The sequence below is a fragment of the Macaca mulatta genome, chromosome 11, assembly GCF_049350105.2.
Source record: "Macaca mulatta isolate MMU2019108-1 chromosome 11, T2T-MMU8v2.0, whole genome shotgun sequence".
NCBI classification, from domain to species: domain Eukaryota; kingdom Metazoa; phylum Chordata; class Mammalia; order Primates; family Cercopithecidae; genus Macaca; species Macaca mulatta.
Window position 1 is genome coordinate 123,996,100 of NC_133416.1, and position 13,723 is coordinate 124,009,822.

General features: G+C 47.7%; 2 protein-coding genes across 45 annotated transcripts in view; one reads left to right on the plus strand and one right to left on the minus strand.

Moving 5' to 3' along the window:
• The window catches only part of SPRING1 (SREBF pathway regulator in golgi 1), a 160,617-nt gene extending 151,248 nt beyond the window's left edge, over positions 1–9,369 (minus strand). For all 29 annotated transcript variants that reach the window (XM_077955313.1, XM_077955309.1, XM_077955310.1 and 26 more), the window contains exon 1: positions 9,102–9,369. In XM_077955313.1, the coding sequence (XP_077811439.1) occupies positions 9,102–9,212 (111 nt within the window). In that variant the 5' untranslated portion in view covers positions 9,213–9,369. The remainder of the gene's footprint in view (positions 1–9,101) is intronic.
• Positions 9,370–9,633: 264 nt separating this feature from the next.
• RNFT2 (ring finger protein, transmembrane 2) overlaps positions 9,634–13,723 on the plus strand; it is a 131,091-nt gene continuing 127,001 nt past the window's right edge. For all 16 annotated transcript variants that reach the window (XR_013401489.1, XR_013401487.1, XR_013401488.1 and 13 more), the window contains exons 1-2: positions 9,634–9,689; positions 11,701–11,880. Coding sequence is in view for 3 of the 16 variants with exons in the window: in XM_077955308.1 (XP_077811434.1) it covers positions 11,857–11,880 (24 nt within the window). In the remaining 13 variants the exon portion in view is untranslated. The remainder of the gene's footprint in view (positions 9,690–11,700; positions 11,881–13,723) is intronic.

Here is a 13,723-nt window from a genome sequence, read left to right on the forward strand (position 1 = left end):
TTTTTTTTTTTAGTAGAGACGGGGTTTCACCGTGTTAGCCAGGATGGTCTCGATCTCCTGACCTCGTGATCCGCCCGTCTCGGCCTCCCAAAGTGCTGGGATTACAGGCTTGAGCCACTGCGCCCGGCCACCCTTTCTAATCTTAAAAATTACTGAGGACCTCAATACGTGGGTTTATGTGAGTTATGGCTATTGATGCCTACCATATTGAAAATTAAAACATAAATCCTTAAAATGTTTATTTTAGATCATTTTTATTCATTTAAAAACAAAAATGAATTCAGTACATGAGTTTTTTTATGAAAAAACACTTAAAAAAAACATAGTAAGGAGAGGGGCAATATTTTTATATTTCTGCAAGCTTTTTAATGTCTCCCTTAATGGAAGACAGCTGAATCTCCGAAGCGACCTCTATATTCAATCTGTCACAATATATTGTCTGCATTGGAGCACACGAAGAAAATCTATTTCACACAGATGTGTAGTTGGAAAAGGGAGGACTACTTTAATAACTTCCACAGAAAATTATGGATAATACTGTACCATACTTGACACTAAATACTACACCAGAATTTGACAACTGCAGGATACTAAAAGTTCACTGCACACAGTGCAGCCAGTTTGGAGAACAGTTGTGCAGTTCCTCAAAAAGTTCAACACAGATTTACCATCTGACCCAGTAATGCCACTCCTAGGAATATACCAAGAGAAATGAAAACATGTCCACACGAAAACTTGTAAATGAAGGTCTGTAACAGCATTATTCATAATAACTAAAAGGTGGAAACAACCCAAATGTCTCTCAACGAAGAATGAATAAAGAAAATGTGACAGATGCACGCGACGGAATATTATTCGGACATAAAAATGAAGTGCTAATACATGCTAGGACATGGATGAACTTTGAAAACATTATGCTAAATGCAAATGCCAGTCAAAAAAGACCACACATTATAGAATGTCAATTATATGAAATATCTAAAATCTAAAATAGGCAAAAGTATAGAAACAAAGTAGATTACTGAATGCTTAGGACTGAGGGGTAGGGGGAAGAAGATGATTAAAATGTTTTAAAACTACTGGTTTGTGAATATACTACTTTTTAATTTTTTTTTTTTTTTTTTTGAGACAGAGTCTTGCTCTGTCACCCAGGCTGGAGTGCAGTGGTGGATCCTGGCTCAGTGCAACTTCCGCCTCCCAGGTTCAAGTGATTCTCCTCACTCAGGCTCCCGAATAGCTGGGATTACAGGCATGCGCCACCACACCCTGCTAATTTTTGTATTTTTAGTAGAGACAGGGTTTCACCATGTTGGCTAGGCTGGTCTCAAACTCCTGACCTCAGGTGATCTATCTGTCTCAGCCTCCCAAAGTGCTGTGATTACAGGTGTGAGCCACCGTGCCCAGCCTGTGAATATACTACAAATCAGCATTATATACTTTAAATGGGTGAACTGTATGATATGTGAATTATATCTCAATAAACCTTACCAAAAAACCCAGTTTCTTCAGCACAACGTGGCATCTGAAACCATATCAATGAATTTTTCATAAACTGTTCAAATCCATGAGTCTGTCTTGCACATTGAACAGATCTTATGCAGATCTTCTAATTGACACATTTTCATTATACAATACTAAAAAAATCACATTTGTTAATATCACCAGGGATTTAATCTTTAGGTGTTAGAAAGTTACAAGCTAAGGGTAGCAGATACACATCTTCCAAAATTCCAATTTTCACTTGAAAGCTTAAATATTTTCATTGGTAAATAATGTCAGATGTTTTCTGTAAAGTAACAAGCTCACTTCGTTTTCAAGAAAACGTCTACCAAATACCCAAATCTGAATAACTAGTGTTACCAGTTGTTCTTTCAAGAAAAAATAGTGTTCCATGAAAAAAAATGGCTACTTAAGCTTGCAGCTCAATTGCCAAAGCTCTTCCTCAAGACACCCATCATATTTCTGTAGGCAGAACGCACTGTTACGCATACTTCCCGTTTCATTATACAGAAAAGAATGTACTTGGGGATCAAAATTTAGCAAAAGTAGTAAGTTTGACTGCTTCATTCTTAAGTGAAATTAGTACTTTTTTTAAAACTACAAGTATGGGCATGAAGAATACGATAACTAGCTGCAGAGTCTGCTGCCGCTGCTTTGATCCTCGCTAAAGTACCGGCTCGACCCCTCCAGGACTTCTGCACCATCAGTGCAGAAACCCAAGTGTCAACAAGGTGAAAAAAGCAAACAATATTTTGTTGTTATTCTGAAAATAATTCTGGCCTTGCAGATCCCCTGAAAGAGTCTCAGGGACCCTCTGGGGTCCACAGACCACATTTTGGAACCCAGTGGGTTAGGATATTACAAAAAACTAAAGGCTAGGTGCAGTAGCTCATGCCTGTGATTCCAGCACTCTGGGAGGCTAGGCCAGTCCATTGCTTAAACCCAGGAGTTTGACACTAGCCTGGAAAAAAATAATGAGGGCCCATATCTACCAAAAAAAATTAATTAATTAATTAGCTGGGTGTGATTGCGCACGCCTGTAGTTCCAGCTACTCGGGAAGTTGAAGTGGGAGGATCCCTTGAGCCTAGGAGTTCAAGGTTGCAAAGAGCTATGACGGTGCCACTGCACCCCAGCCTGGATGATAGAGCAAGACCCTGTACCAAAAACAAACAAATAAACAAAACCAAATTTAAAAAAATCCTAAGCCTCAGTGGCTTCACAGAAGATTGTTTCTTGCTCATGCTACAAGTCTAACATTGGTAAGCCGAGGGGTTCTGCTCATCCTAGTCCCTCAGGCTGAAAGAGGCCCCCTCTCAGCACATGGCCTCCATGGTCACTACGGCTTCTGCCTGCAAGTGACAATTCACATGGTATAAGCCAATGCAGGCCACACAGCCACCCTCCTTCAAAGAGGGTGGGAGCCAATCCCACCATGTGCCCAGAGAAGGATGACCAACTCCTTATGAACAACCCTGGTAACTACTACCCCAGGAGATCAGGGACGGACATAATGAGTCACTGAGTGGTCCAGTGGAGAGCAGATCCCAAGACCTAAAGGACTGCAGCTTGGCTCAGTTAGTTCCCCAACTGCTGCTGGACCAGACACAGAACCAGTGCTGATAAGTATCCTGGTATTTCAAGAGAAGCCAGAAGAAAGGATTTGTATAAAATCTCATATATTTTTAATCCCATTTTTAAACATACTGGCCAGGCAGTGGCTCACACCTGTAATCCCAGCACTCTGGGAGGCCGAGGCAGGTGGATCGCTTAAACTCAGGAGTTCGGCCGGGCGCGGTGGCTCAAGCCTGTAATCCCAGCACTTTGGGAGGCCGAGGCGGGCGGATCACAAGGCCAGGAGATCGAGACCACAGTGAAACCCCGTCTCTACTAAAAATACAAAAAAAATTAGCCGGGCGCGGTGGCGGGCACCTGTAGTCCCAGCTACTCAGGAGGCTGAGGCAGGAGAATGGCGGGAACCCGGGAGGCGGAGCTTGCAGTGAGCCGAGATCGCGCCACTGCACTCCAGCCTGGGCAACAGCGTGAGACTCTGTCTCAAAAAAAAAAAAACAAGGCCGGGCGCGGTGGCTCAAGCCTGTAATCCCAGCACTTTGGGAGGCCGAGACGGGCGGATCACAAGGTCAGGAGATCGAGACCATCCTGGCTAACACGGCGAAACCCCGTCTCTACTAAAAACACAAAAAATTAGCCGGGCGAGGTGGCGGCGCCTGTGGTCCCAGCTACTCGGGAGGCTGAGGCAGGAGAATGGCGGGAACCCAGGAGGCGGAGCTTGCAGTGAGCTGAGATCTGGCCACTGCACTCCAGCCTGGGCGACAGAGCGAGACTCCGTCTCAAAAAAAAAAAAAAAAAAAACTTAGGAGTTCAATACCAGCCTGAGCAACCTAGTGAAACCCCATCTCTACTAAAAATACAAAAGGCTGTACGCAGTGGCTCATGCCTGTAATTCCAGCACTTTGGGAGGCTGAGGTGGGCAGATCATCTGAGGTCAGGAGTTCAAGACCAGCCTGGCCAACGTGGCGAAACTCCGTCTGTACTAAAAACACAAAATTAGCTGGGCATGGTGGTGCACGCCTGTAATCCCAGCTACTTGGGAGGCTGAGGCAGGAGAATTGCTTGAACCTGGGAGGAGGAAGTTGCAGTGCATCACTGCACTCCAGCCTGGGTGACAGAGTGAGACTCCGTCTCAAAAAACAAACAAAACAAAAGAAGAAAACAATAAAAAACCATGCAAGCAAAACCAAAGCTGCATGTAACCCATTTCATCTCTATCGTGATGGTCACAAATTGAGAATGTGGGCTTTAAAATCACGTGGCTCTGAATCAGAGCCCCAGCCTGAGCCATTACAAAGAAATAATCGCCCTAAGCACAAGGAATTCCTACAAAGTGACAGGGACATCCAGTAATAAAATGGTCAGAGGACATGATAAGGCCACTTAAGATGCAGAACAGTCAAATTACCAAAACCAGTAAGATGTTCATCTTCAACCACTAGTCAGGGAAATATACAGCACAGTAATAATGATGGGGAATAAATCTGTAAGCTTATCTGAAGAAACTGTTTTAGGTGTTACTGAAGGACACAAAAGAACGCAGGATGTGGAGGGGGAGACACGGATACTGGTGATCCTGACCCTGTGAAGGCCCAGGCTAACGTGTGCTCGTCTCAGTTTTTCTCTGAGACAGAGTCTCTCTCTGTCGCTCACCCTGGAGTGCACTGGCGCGATCTCGGCTCACTGCAACCTCCGCCTCCAGGGTTCAAGCGATTCTCCTGCCTCGGCCTCCTGAGTAGCTGGGACTACAGGCACCTGCCACGCCTGGTTAATTTTTTTTGTATTTTTAGTAGAGATGGGATTTCACCATGTTAGCCAGGATGGTCTCAATCTCCTGACCTCATGATCCGCCTGCCTCAGCCTCCCAAAGTGCTGGCAATTACAGGCATGAGCCACTGTGCCTGGCTTCATCTTAGTTTTTAACAAAGAAGTTTAAAAAGTAATAAAACAAAATAGAAAAATAGGGAAAAAAGCATATAGAATAAGGATATAAATAAGAAAAATATTTTTGTACAGCTGTACAATGTGTTTTCAGCTAAGTGTTAATACAACAGCCAAAAAGTTAAAAAAAATTAAAGTTTATAAAGTAAAAACATTACAGTAAGCAAATGTTAACTTATTATTAAAGAAAAATCTTCAAACAATGTAGAGCGGCCTGTGTGGACAGCTGACAGTAGCACTCAGTAACCCGCTAGGCCTTCACGCTCACTCACCACTCACTCACTGACTCATCCAGAACAACCTCCAGTCCTGCAAGCTCCACTCATGGGAAGTGCTCTTTACGGGTGTACCATTTTTACTCTTAGATTTTTTGAAACAGAGTCTCACTCTGTTGCCCAGGCTGGAGTACAGTGGTGTGATCTTGGCTCACTGCAACCTCCACCTCCCAGGTTCAAGTGACTCTCCTGCCTCAGCCTCCCCCATAGCTGGGATTACAGGCATGCACCACCACGCCTGGCTAATTTTTATATTTTTAGTAGAGATGGGGTTTTGCCATATTGGCCAGGCTGGTCTCGAACTCCTGACCTCAAGTGATCTGCCTGCCTCAGACTCCCAAACTCCTAGGATTACAGGCATGAGCCACCACACCCAGCCCATTTTGTATCTTTTATACAGTATTTTTAACTGTACCTTTTCTATGGTTAGATATATTTAGATCCACAAATACCTCCCATTGTGTTGCAATCGCCTACAGTATTCAGTACAGTCACATGCTGTACAGACTTAGGGCCTAGGAGCAATAGGCTACGCCACACAGCCTAGGGGTGTAGCACAATCACCTAAAGATGCATTTTTCAAAATCTTGAGCGACGCATGACTATAATTTTAAAATGAAGAGGATGTGTCAGGGTAGTGAAAAGGTGGTTGTAGGGAAGGTGACAGAGTGGACAGCACCTGAGCCAAGAGGTGAAAGGTTAGCAGAAGTATGCCAGACTGAAAAGAAACATTCATCCCAGTTAAAAAGGCTCACTTGTTTGTTCAATCAATATTTGGATTCCCATGAAGTGGCTGGCAGTATCCTAGGGGCTGGAGAGTCTATGAACAAGACAGACAAGGTCTCTGTTCTCAAGAATATCATAGTCTAAAAGAAAGAATGAGGCAAGACAGATAAACAAGTAAATGAACAAGAAATGTTCAGTTTGTGATGCCTACCACGAAGAAAATAAAGCAGGTTTATGAGCAAGGAATTGAAGTAATGTACACCATGTCATCAGGTATGGTCTGAAATAGTAACAGTCTGACCTGAAATGACACAAAAGATTCAACCATGCAGAGATCCTGGAAGAGAATTCAGAGTTTTCTCTGAGAATTTTACCTGGGGAAAGTGCCATGATCCCATCTTTTTAAAGATTATCACCCCTACTGCTGGGAAGAGAAGACGACAAGAATGGAAGCAGAGACTTGCTCCTGGGCTACTGCAATGGTCCAGACGAGAGATGCCAGTGGCTTGGCCTAGGGTGACAGCAGTGACACTTCGAAGAAATGAGCAGATTCAGGATACACTCTGGAGGCAGAGCCAATATTGTAGATATAGGGAGTGAGAGGAGAAAAAAACAAATGAAGTGGCTTGAATACCTGGCAAACAGTAATGCCACTGAGTGAGACTGGGAAGACTCGGAAGGAACGAGTGCTGGCAGAGAATCAAGAGTTCTGTTTGGTTCAAATACGAACACACTCAACGTCAACTAGAAAGTAGGAGGGTAGTTTCCAGGGGCTGGGGGAAAGGGAGAAACGAAGATTTATTGTTTAATGAATATAAAGTTTCAGTTTCTAGAAGAGTTATGGAAGTGGATGGTGGTGATGGTCGCACAGCGTTAAGGATGTATTTAATACCACTGAACTGCACACTTTAAAAATGGTTAAGATGGGGCCGGGCATGGTGGCTGACGCCTGTAATCCCAGCACTTTGGGAGGCCGAGGCAGGTGGATCACTTGAGGTCTGGAGTTCGAGACCAGCCTGGGCAACAAGAGCGAAACTCGGTCTTAAAAAATAAATAAATAAATAAAAAATAAAAAGATGGGAAATTTTATGTCGTATTTTACCACAATAAAAAAAATTCGGAAAAAAAAAGATATCAACTAGGCAATCGGATATAAGAACTTGGGGATTTCTAGGACAGATCTAGGCTGTTATCAACTACGGGCATCAACAGCATACCTCCAGAGATCACCTGAGTATTTAAACAATGGCCCAGAGATCACCTGAGTCAGATAGAGAGGAAGGCAGAGGACGGAGTCCTGGCGGACACCACCACTCAGGGGTCCACAAGACAGACAAGGGACAACATACGACTGTGAGGAGGTGTCTGAGGTGGCAGAAAACACAAGTCACAGAAGTCTGGTAATTCACATGATCGCCCAGACATCCCGGCCAATAAAAGAGACTTACAACACTTAGCCTCTCTGTTTGCCTAAGGTAAACTGGGAGGTCAGGTACAATTCCCTATCCTTCCCTTTTCACAGCTCCCCTGCCAATCCACTAAACGTAGAGTGACCACATAGTTTTATCAATGTTCTATTCATTTATATATTTTATTTACACACTTGGGCTTTGAGAGTAAAAAGAAGGGCTTTTTATAACCATGTCAGGACAACAGCATAACCCAGGGTTATCCTGGGTGCACTCTGGAGCGTAACCACCCCTTCTACACAACTAAGCACTCAACCCGGACTTCTAGACAAACTTATTAATGCTTTGGGTAAGACTTCCCCACCCAAGCTCCTTGCTTTCTCCAGGAAATTGTCCCAGAAATTCTCACATGGAAGAAAAATGAAGGGGTGCAGTGTGTTGGAGGGGTGGAATTCCACCAATCAAGTTATGCACAAAAAGCATAAAAGGAACTGTGAGTCCTTTTGAGTCACCCGGGAGGACACAGAAACCCCAAATTAAACGAAGGGCACCCATGCCAGCGCTGGCCGACACTTGCCACCTGTGTCTTGGTTTCTCCCACTGTAACACTGGGAACCCCACCTCTCCCAGGGCTGCCGCGAGGATGAAGCGCGCATATGTACGCCCTCTCTTAGCTCTGGACCGGGTAGGTGAAAAGCAGCGAGGTGTTCATAGAAGCAGTCACCACTGCTGAAGGGTCCTCAACTCGGGGTTCTAGTCCCAGCTCTGCCCTGGCCTAGCAACCCCTTCCCGCTTCAGGTACCAACGCGGTGAGCAGGTCCCTCACCCGTGCTGAGACTGGGACAGGAATGCGCACCTCTCCCCACCCTCGGACGCTCCGGCGGCGCGGCTGCAGACGCCGGGAGGTCGACAAACGCGAGGAGTAAGGAAAAGGAGGAGGAAGTAAGGAAAAGGAGGAAGGAATGGAGAAAAGGAAGGAAGGAGGAAGAACGAAGTGAGGAAAGAGGAAGAAGAAAGGGAGAAAGAAGGACAAAAGAAAGGAGGATGGAAGGAGGAAGGAGAGGAAGGAAGGAAGGAGAAAGGGGAGGAAGAAGGAAAGGAACGTTAGAAGGGGAGAAAGGAGGGAATTAGGGAAGAAAGAAGGGAAGGAAGAGAAGGAAGAACGAAGTGAGGAAAGAGGATATCAGGGAAGAAAGGAGAGAGGAAAGGAAGAAGGAAGGGAGAGAGGGACAGAAAGGAGGACGGAAGGAGGAAGGGGAGGAAGAAAGACGGAAGGGAAGGGGGAGGAAGAAGGGGAGGAAGGAATAAAGGGAAGGGGAAGGAAGGAAAGGGGGAGGACGGAAGTAGGGGAAAGGTAAGGAAGAAAGGGAGGCAGGAAGAAGGGAAGGAAGGAAGGAGGAAGGTAAGAAAGGAGGGGAGGCAGGAAGAAGGGAAGGAAGGAAGGAGGAAGGTAAAGGAGGGGAGGCAGGAAGAAGGGAAGGAAGAAGGAAGGACAGGAAGGGGGAAAGAAATGAAGGGAAGGGGTAAGTTAAGGGGTGGGAAGACAGGGAGGAAGGAAAAAAGGAGGAAGGTAACGAAGGAAGGGAGGCAGGTAGAAGGGAAGGAAGGAAAGAGAAAGTAAAGGAAAGGGGAGGAAGGAAGGAAGAAGGGAAGGGGAGGAGGGGAAGGGCGGCCACTGACCTGCTTGAAGGTGCTGCTGAGGAAGTAGACGAGCGACAGCCCGAAGACCAGGGCGAGCACCCACCTCTTCCGCAGAAGCCGGCGCCACACCATGGCCGCCAGGTTCACCATCCCGGCGCGGACTTGGGGCGCGGCGGCCGGGGCGCGGAACGCGGCAGGCCCGGGGCCCGGGCGGCATGGCCCCTACCCCTACGCGCCCGGCAGCCCCATCCCTCCAGGAGGGCGCCGGCCCCGCGGCCCGCGGCCCAGTCGGCTCCCGGCAGCCCTTAGCGCAGCCCCACGTGACCCCCCCCTACGCCCCCGCCTCCGCTCCGCAGCGACATGGGCTAGTCGCGCAAGATCTCCTCATAATTGGTCCCTACGGAGCGGTGGCTTCCTATTGGTTAATTGCAGGAAAAGGGGGCTGGCAATCGCGTGAGTGCCGCGGGCGTAGCCGTGCACGGGTCCTAGCGCCGGACCCGGCGATGGTGCGAAACCACCGAATAGGAGGCCGGAAGCATCGGAAGTCACGTGCTGCCTGGGCTGCGCGGGTGATTGGCTTGGCTGGACCTGAATGAGGCGGCTGTGATTGCTGAATTGTCTGGGCAGGTAAAAAGAGAACGCATTTTTTTTTCTTTTCTCCCAGCATGGTCTGTGTAGTCTCTTGCCCTTGCAGTCCCAGAGCGTTTTGCGCTGTGTGTTGGTTGCAAGGATGAAAAGCGCTCGCGACGTTGTGCCCGAAGTGCACCTGCCGGCTTCCAGTCCAAGTGATGCAGGCGATGCTCCGCTGAGTACATTTCGATGCAGTCCTGTAACGGGCCCCGGGGGCGCAACTTGAACCATCGCAAGCCTCGAAAAGTCTAGGTGCAGTCCTTCAAAGGGACATACGGAGCAGAGGGTTAAAAGGCGTTTCATTCATTCAGATGCATCCCGCGTGCAAAATGTATTCCAGAATTATGTACGGCCTGCTTCCAACAGAGAATCCGAAGCCTCTTCCAATACAAGCATTCGAAAGTAGAGGCTCGAGCATTCGATTTAGGAGGCGGTGTTAAATGTGTGGATGAGAACTTTGGAATACTGAATTTTATTTTTCCCCCAAAGATTTGCAATGTGGGATAATGGGGGGAGGGGCGAGAGGGAGATTAAGTTGAGACTGTAAATTCTTGAAAAATATTTATATAATGACCTTTTCTTTATATACGAAGATGCTGCTGCCGAGCAGTTTGTTACCTAATTTTTCAAAAGAGAAAAGGGGCTTCACTGGCGGGTCGTTTCTAACCAGTGGCCCTAGTGACACCATTGCTGCCCCCTCAGGAAGTCTGGTCAGGATTAGGAAGTCATTCAACAGCCAATAACAGTGCCCTGAACTGATAGTCAGACACCATCTGACTGATAGAGACACCCTATATCCACAATATTGGATCTGCCTGCAGAGACAAGAAGATATTGACGGAGGCTAAACCTATTCATGGGAAGTAGGTGGCCCTTGTTGCCTTGCTAAGGTGAAAGGTGGGACAGGGAGCAAGGGATCTAGAAAAGGGGATCTGGGAGACCCACAGATGTTTTATTCATTGAGTAAGTATTTGTTGAGTGCTACTCTGTACCAGACAGTGTCCTAGATGCTGAGGCAGAGGGGTGAACCAAGTAGACAGGATCCCTGTTTTCATGAATGGCATTTATATTCTACTGGGGGGACAAATCATAAATAAATAAGTAAACATGAACAAATAAATGCTATGAAGAATATAAAACAGGTCAACATTATGGAGGGTCAGGAGAATGAGAAGAGAAGGCCTCTGGAAGGAAGTGACATTTGCCTTGCGGGACCAAGCCCTGCCACATTTAGAGGAGAAAGTATTCCAAGAGGAGGGCACAGCAAGTGCAAAGGCCCTGAGGCAGGGACGTGCTGACACATTAGAGGAACAGAAGGGCCACTGTGGGTGGACAGGAGTGGGAAAAGGGAGAATGGGAGGAAATGCAGTTGGAAACAGATGATGCTACATCAGGAAGAACCTGTAGGCTGTGGACAGAGCTCGGGTTTGATTCTGATTGCACTGGACAGCCATTGGAGGGTTTAAGACATATTTTCTGGCTTCCCCAATCAGGACTCTTAGTTTGACAATAGGATGAAATATAATACATTAAGAGTTTCAAAGAAGGCTGGGCATGGTGGCTCATGCCTGTAATCCCAGCCCTTTGGGAGGCCAAGGCAGGCGGATCCCTTGAGGTCAGAAGTTTGAGACCAGCCTGGCCAATGTGGTGAAACCCCATTTCTACTGAAAATACAAAAATTAGGCGGGCGTGGTGTCACATGCCTGTAAGCCTGTAATTTTAGCCGCTCAGTAGGCTGAGGCAGGAGAATCACTTGAACCCGGGAGGCAGAGTTTGCAGTGAGCCAAGATCGCACCATTGCATTCCAGCCTGGGTGACAGAGCAAGACTCCGTCTTAAAAAAAAAAGAAAAAAAAAAAAGGTGTTTCAAAGAGGGATCACTGAGAGGCTACCCAGAGATACTGAGCAGATGGAATTATCTGCTTATAGCTACGAACAATGTCCTAAGGCTTCTTAGCAGATTCAAGGTATCACAGGGACTATTCATCCAAGTGTTCTGTTCCATCCAGGTTTGGAGTCTCTGGCAAGCTCCCCTGACTCTGCATCCCTCCGGAGACGAAGAGGAGGGGGAGGCGGCCTGTCCTCTCTGGGATCCAGTGGTCACATCCCCCTCAGGAGTCCCAAATGCCTACCTCCAGTGTCGTCAACATGGAGTTCTGAAGTCCATGTGGCTCTTCACAGTGAATCAGGTGACACGTCTCCAAGAGAATTTGCATCTTTATTACTACTTGATTAAATGTGAGAGCTGGAAGGAAGCTTTGGTTTGACCACTCCACTCCTCCCATGTAACACATGGGGAATCTGAAGCCACAGAGAGGTTCCTGATGTGTCTGGGGTTGCACAGAGGTTCCTGATGTGTCTAGGGTCGCACAGAGGTTACTGATGTGTCTGGGGTCACACAGAGGTCACTGATGTGTCTAGGGTGACAGAGAGGTCCCTGATGTGTCTAGGGTCACACACAGAGGTCACTGATGTGTCTAGGGTCACACAGAGGTCACTGATGTGTCTGGGGTCACACAGAGAGGTCACTGATGTGTCTAGGGTCATACAGAGAGGTTACTGAGTGTCTGGGGTCACACACAGAGGTCACTGATGTGTCTGGGGTCACACACAGAAGTCACTGATGTGTCTGGGGTCACACAGAGAGGTCACTGATGTGTCTGGGGTCACACAGAGGTCACTGATGTGTCTGGGGTCACACAGAGGTTACTGATGTGTCTAGGGTGACAGGTCCCTGATGTGTCTAGGGTCACAGAGAGGTCACTGATGTGTCTGGGGTCACACAGAGGTCACTGATGTGTCTAGGGTGACAGGTCCCTGATGTGTCTAGGGTCACAGAGAGGTCACTGATGTGTCTGGGGTCACACACAGAGGTCACTGATGTGTCTGGGGTCACACAGAGAGGTCACTGATGTGTCTGGGGTCACACAGAGGTTACTGATGTGTCTAGGGTCACACACAGAGGTCACTGATGTGTCTAGGGTGACAGAGAGGTTACCGATGTGTCTGGGGTCACACAGAGAGGTTACTGATGTGTCTGGGGTCACACACAGAAGTCACTGATGTGTCTGGGGTCACACAGAGGTCACTGATGTGTCTGGGGTCACACACAGAAGTCACTGATGTGTCTGGGGTCACACAGAGGTTCCTGATGTGTCTAGGGTCACACAGAGAGGTCACTGATGTGTCTGGGGTCACACAGAGGTTCCTGATGTGTCTAGGGTGACAGAGAGGTCACTGATGTGTCTAGGGTCACACAGAGAGGTCACTGATGTGTCTGGGGTCGCACAGAGGTCACTGATGTGTCTGGGGTCACACAGAGGTCACTGATGTGTCTAGGGTGACAGAGAGGTCACTGATGTGTCTAGGGTCACACAGAGAGGTCACTGATGTGTCTAGGGTGACAGAGAGGTCCCTGATGTGTCTAGGGTCACACAAAGAGGTCACTGATGTCTCTAGGGTCGCACAGAGGTTACTGATGTGTCTGGGGTCGCACACAGAGGTCACTGATGTGTCTGGGGTCACACACAGAGGTCACTGATGTGTCTAGGGTGACAGAGAGGTCACTGATGTGTCTGGGGTCGCACAGAGGTCACTGATGTGTCTGGGGTCACACAGAGGTCACTGATGTGTCTAGGGTGACAGAGAGGTCACTGATGTGTCTAGGGTCACACAGAGAGGTCACTGATGTGTCTGGGGTCGCACAGAGGTCACTGATGTGTCTGGGGTCACACAGAGGTCACTGATGTGTCTGGGGTCACACAGAGAGGTCACTGATGTGTCTGGGGTCACACAGAGGTTACTGATGTGTCTAGGGTCACACAGAGAGGTCCCTGATGTGTCTAGGGTCACACACAGAGGTCACTGATGTGTCCAGGGTCACACAGAGGTGACTGATGTGTCTAGGGTCACACAGAGAGGTCACTGATGTGTCTAGGGTCACACAGAGGTCACTGATGTGTCTAGGGTCACACAGAGGTCACTGATGTGTCTGGGGTCACACAGAGAGGTCACTGATGTGTCTGGGGTCAC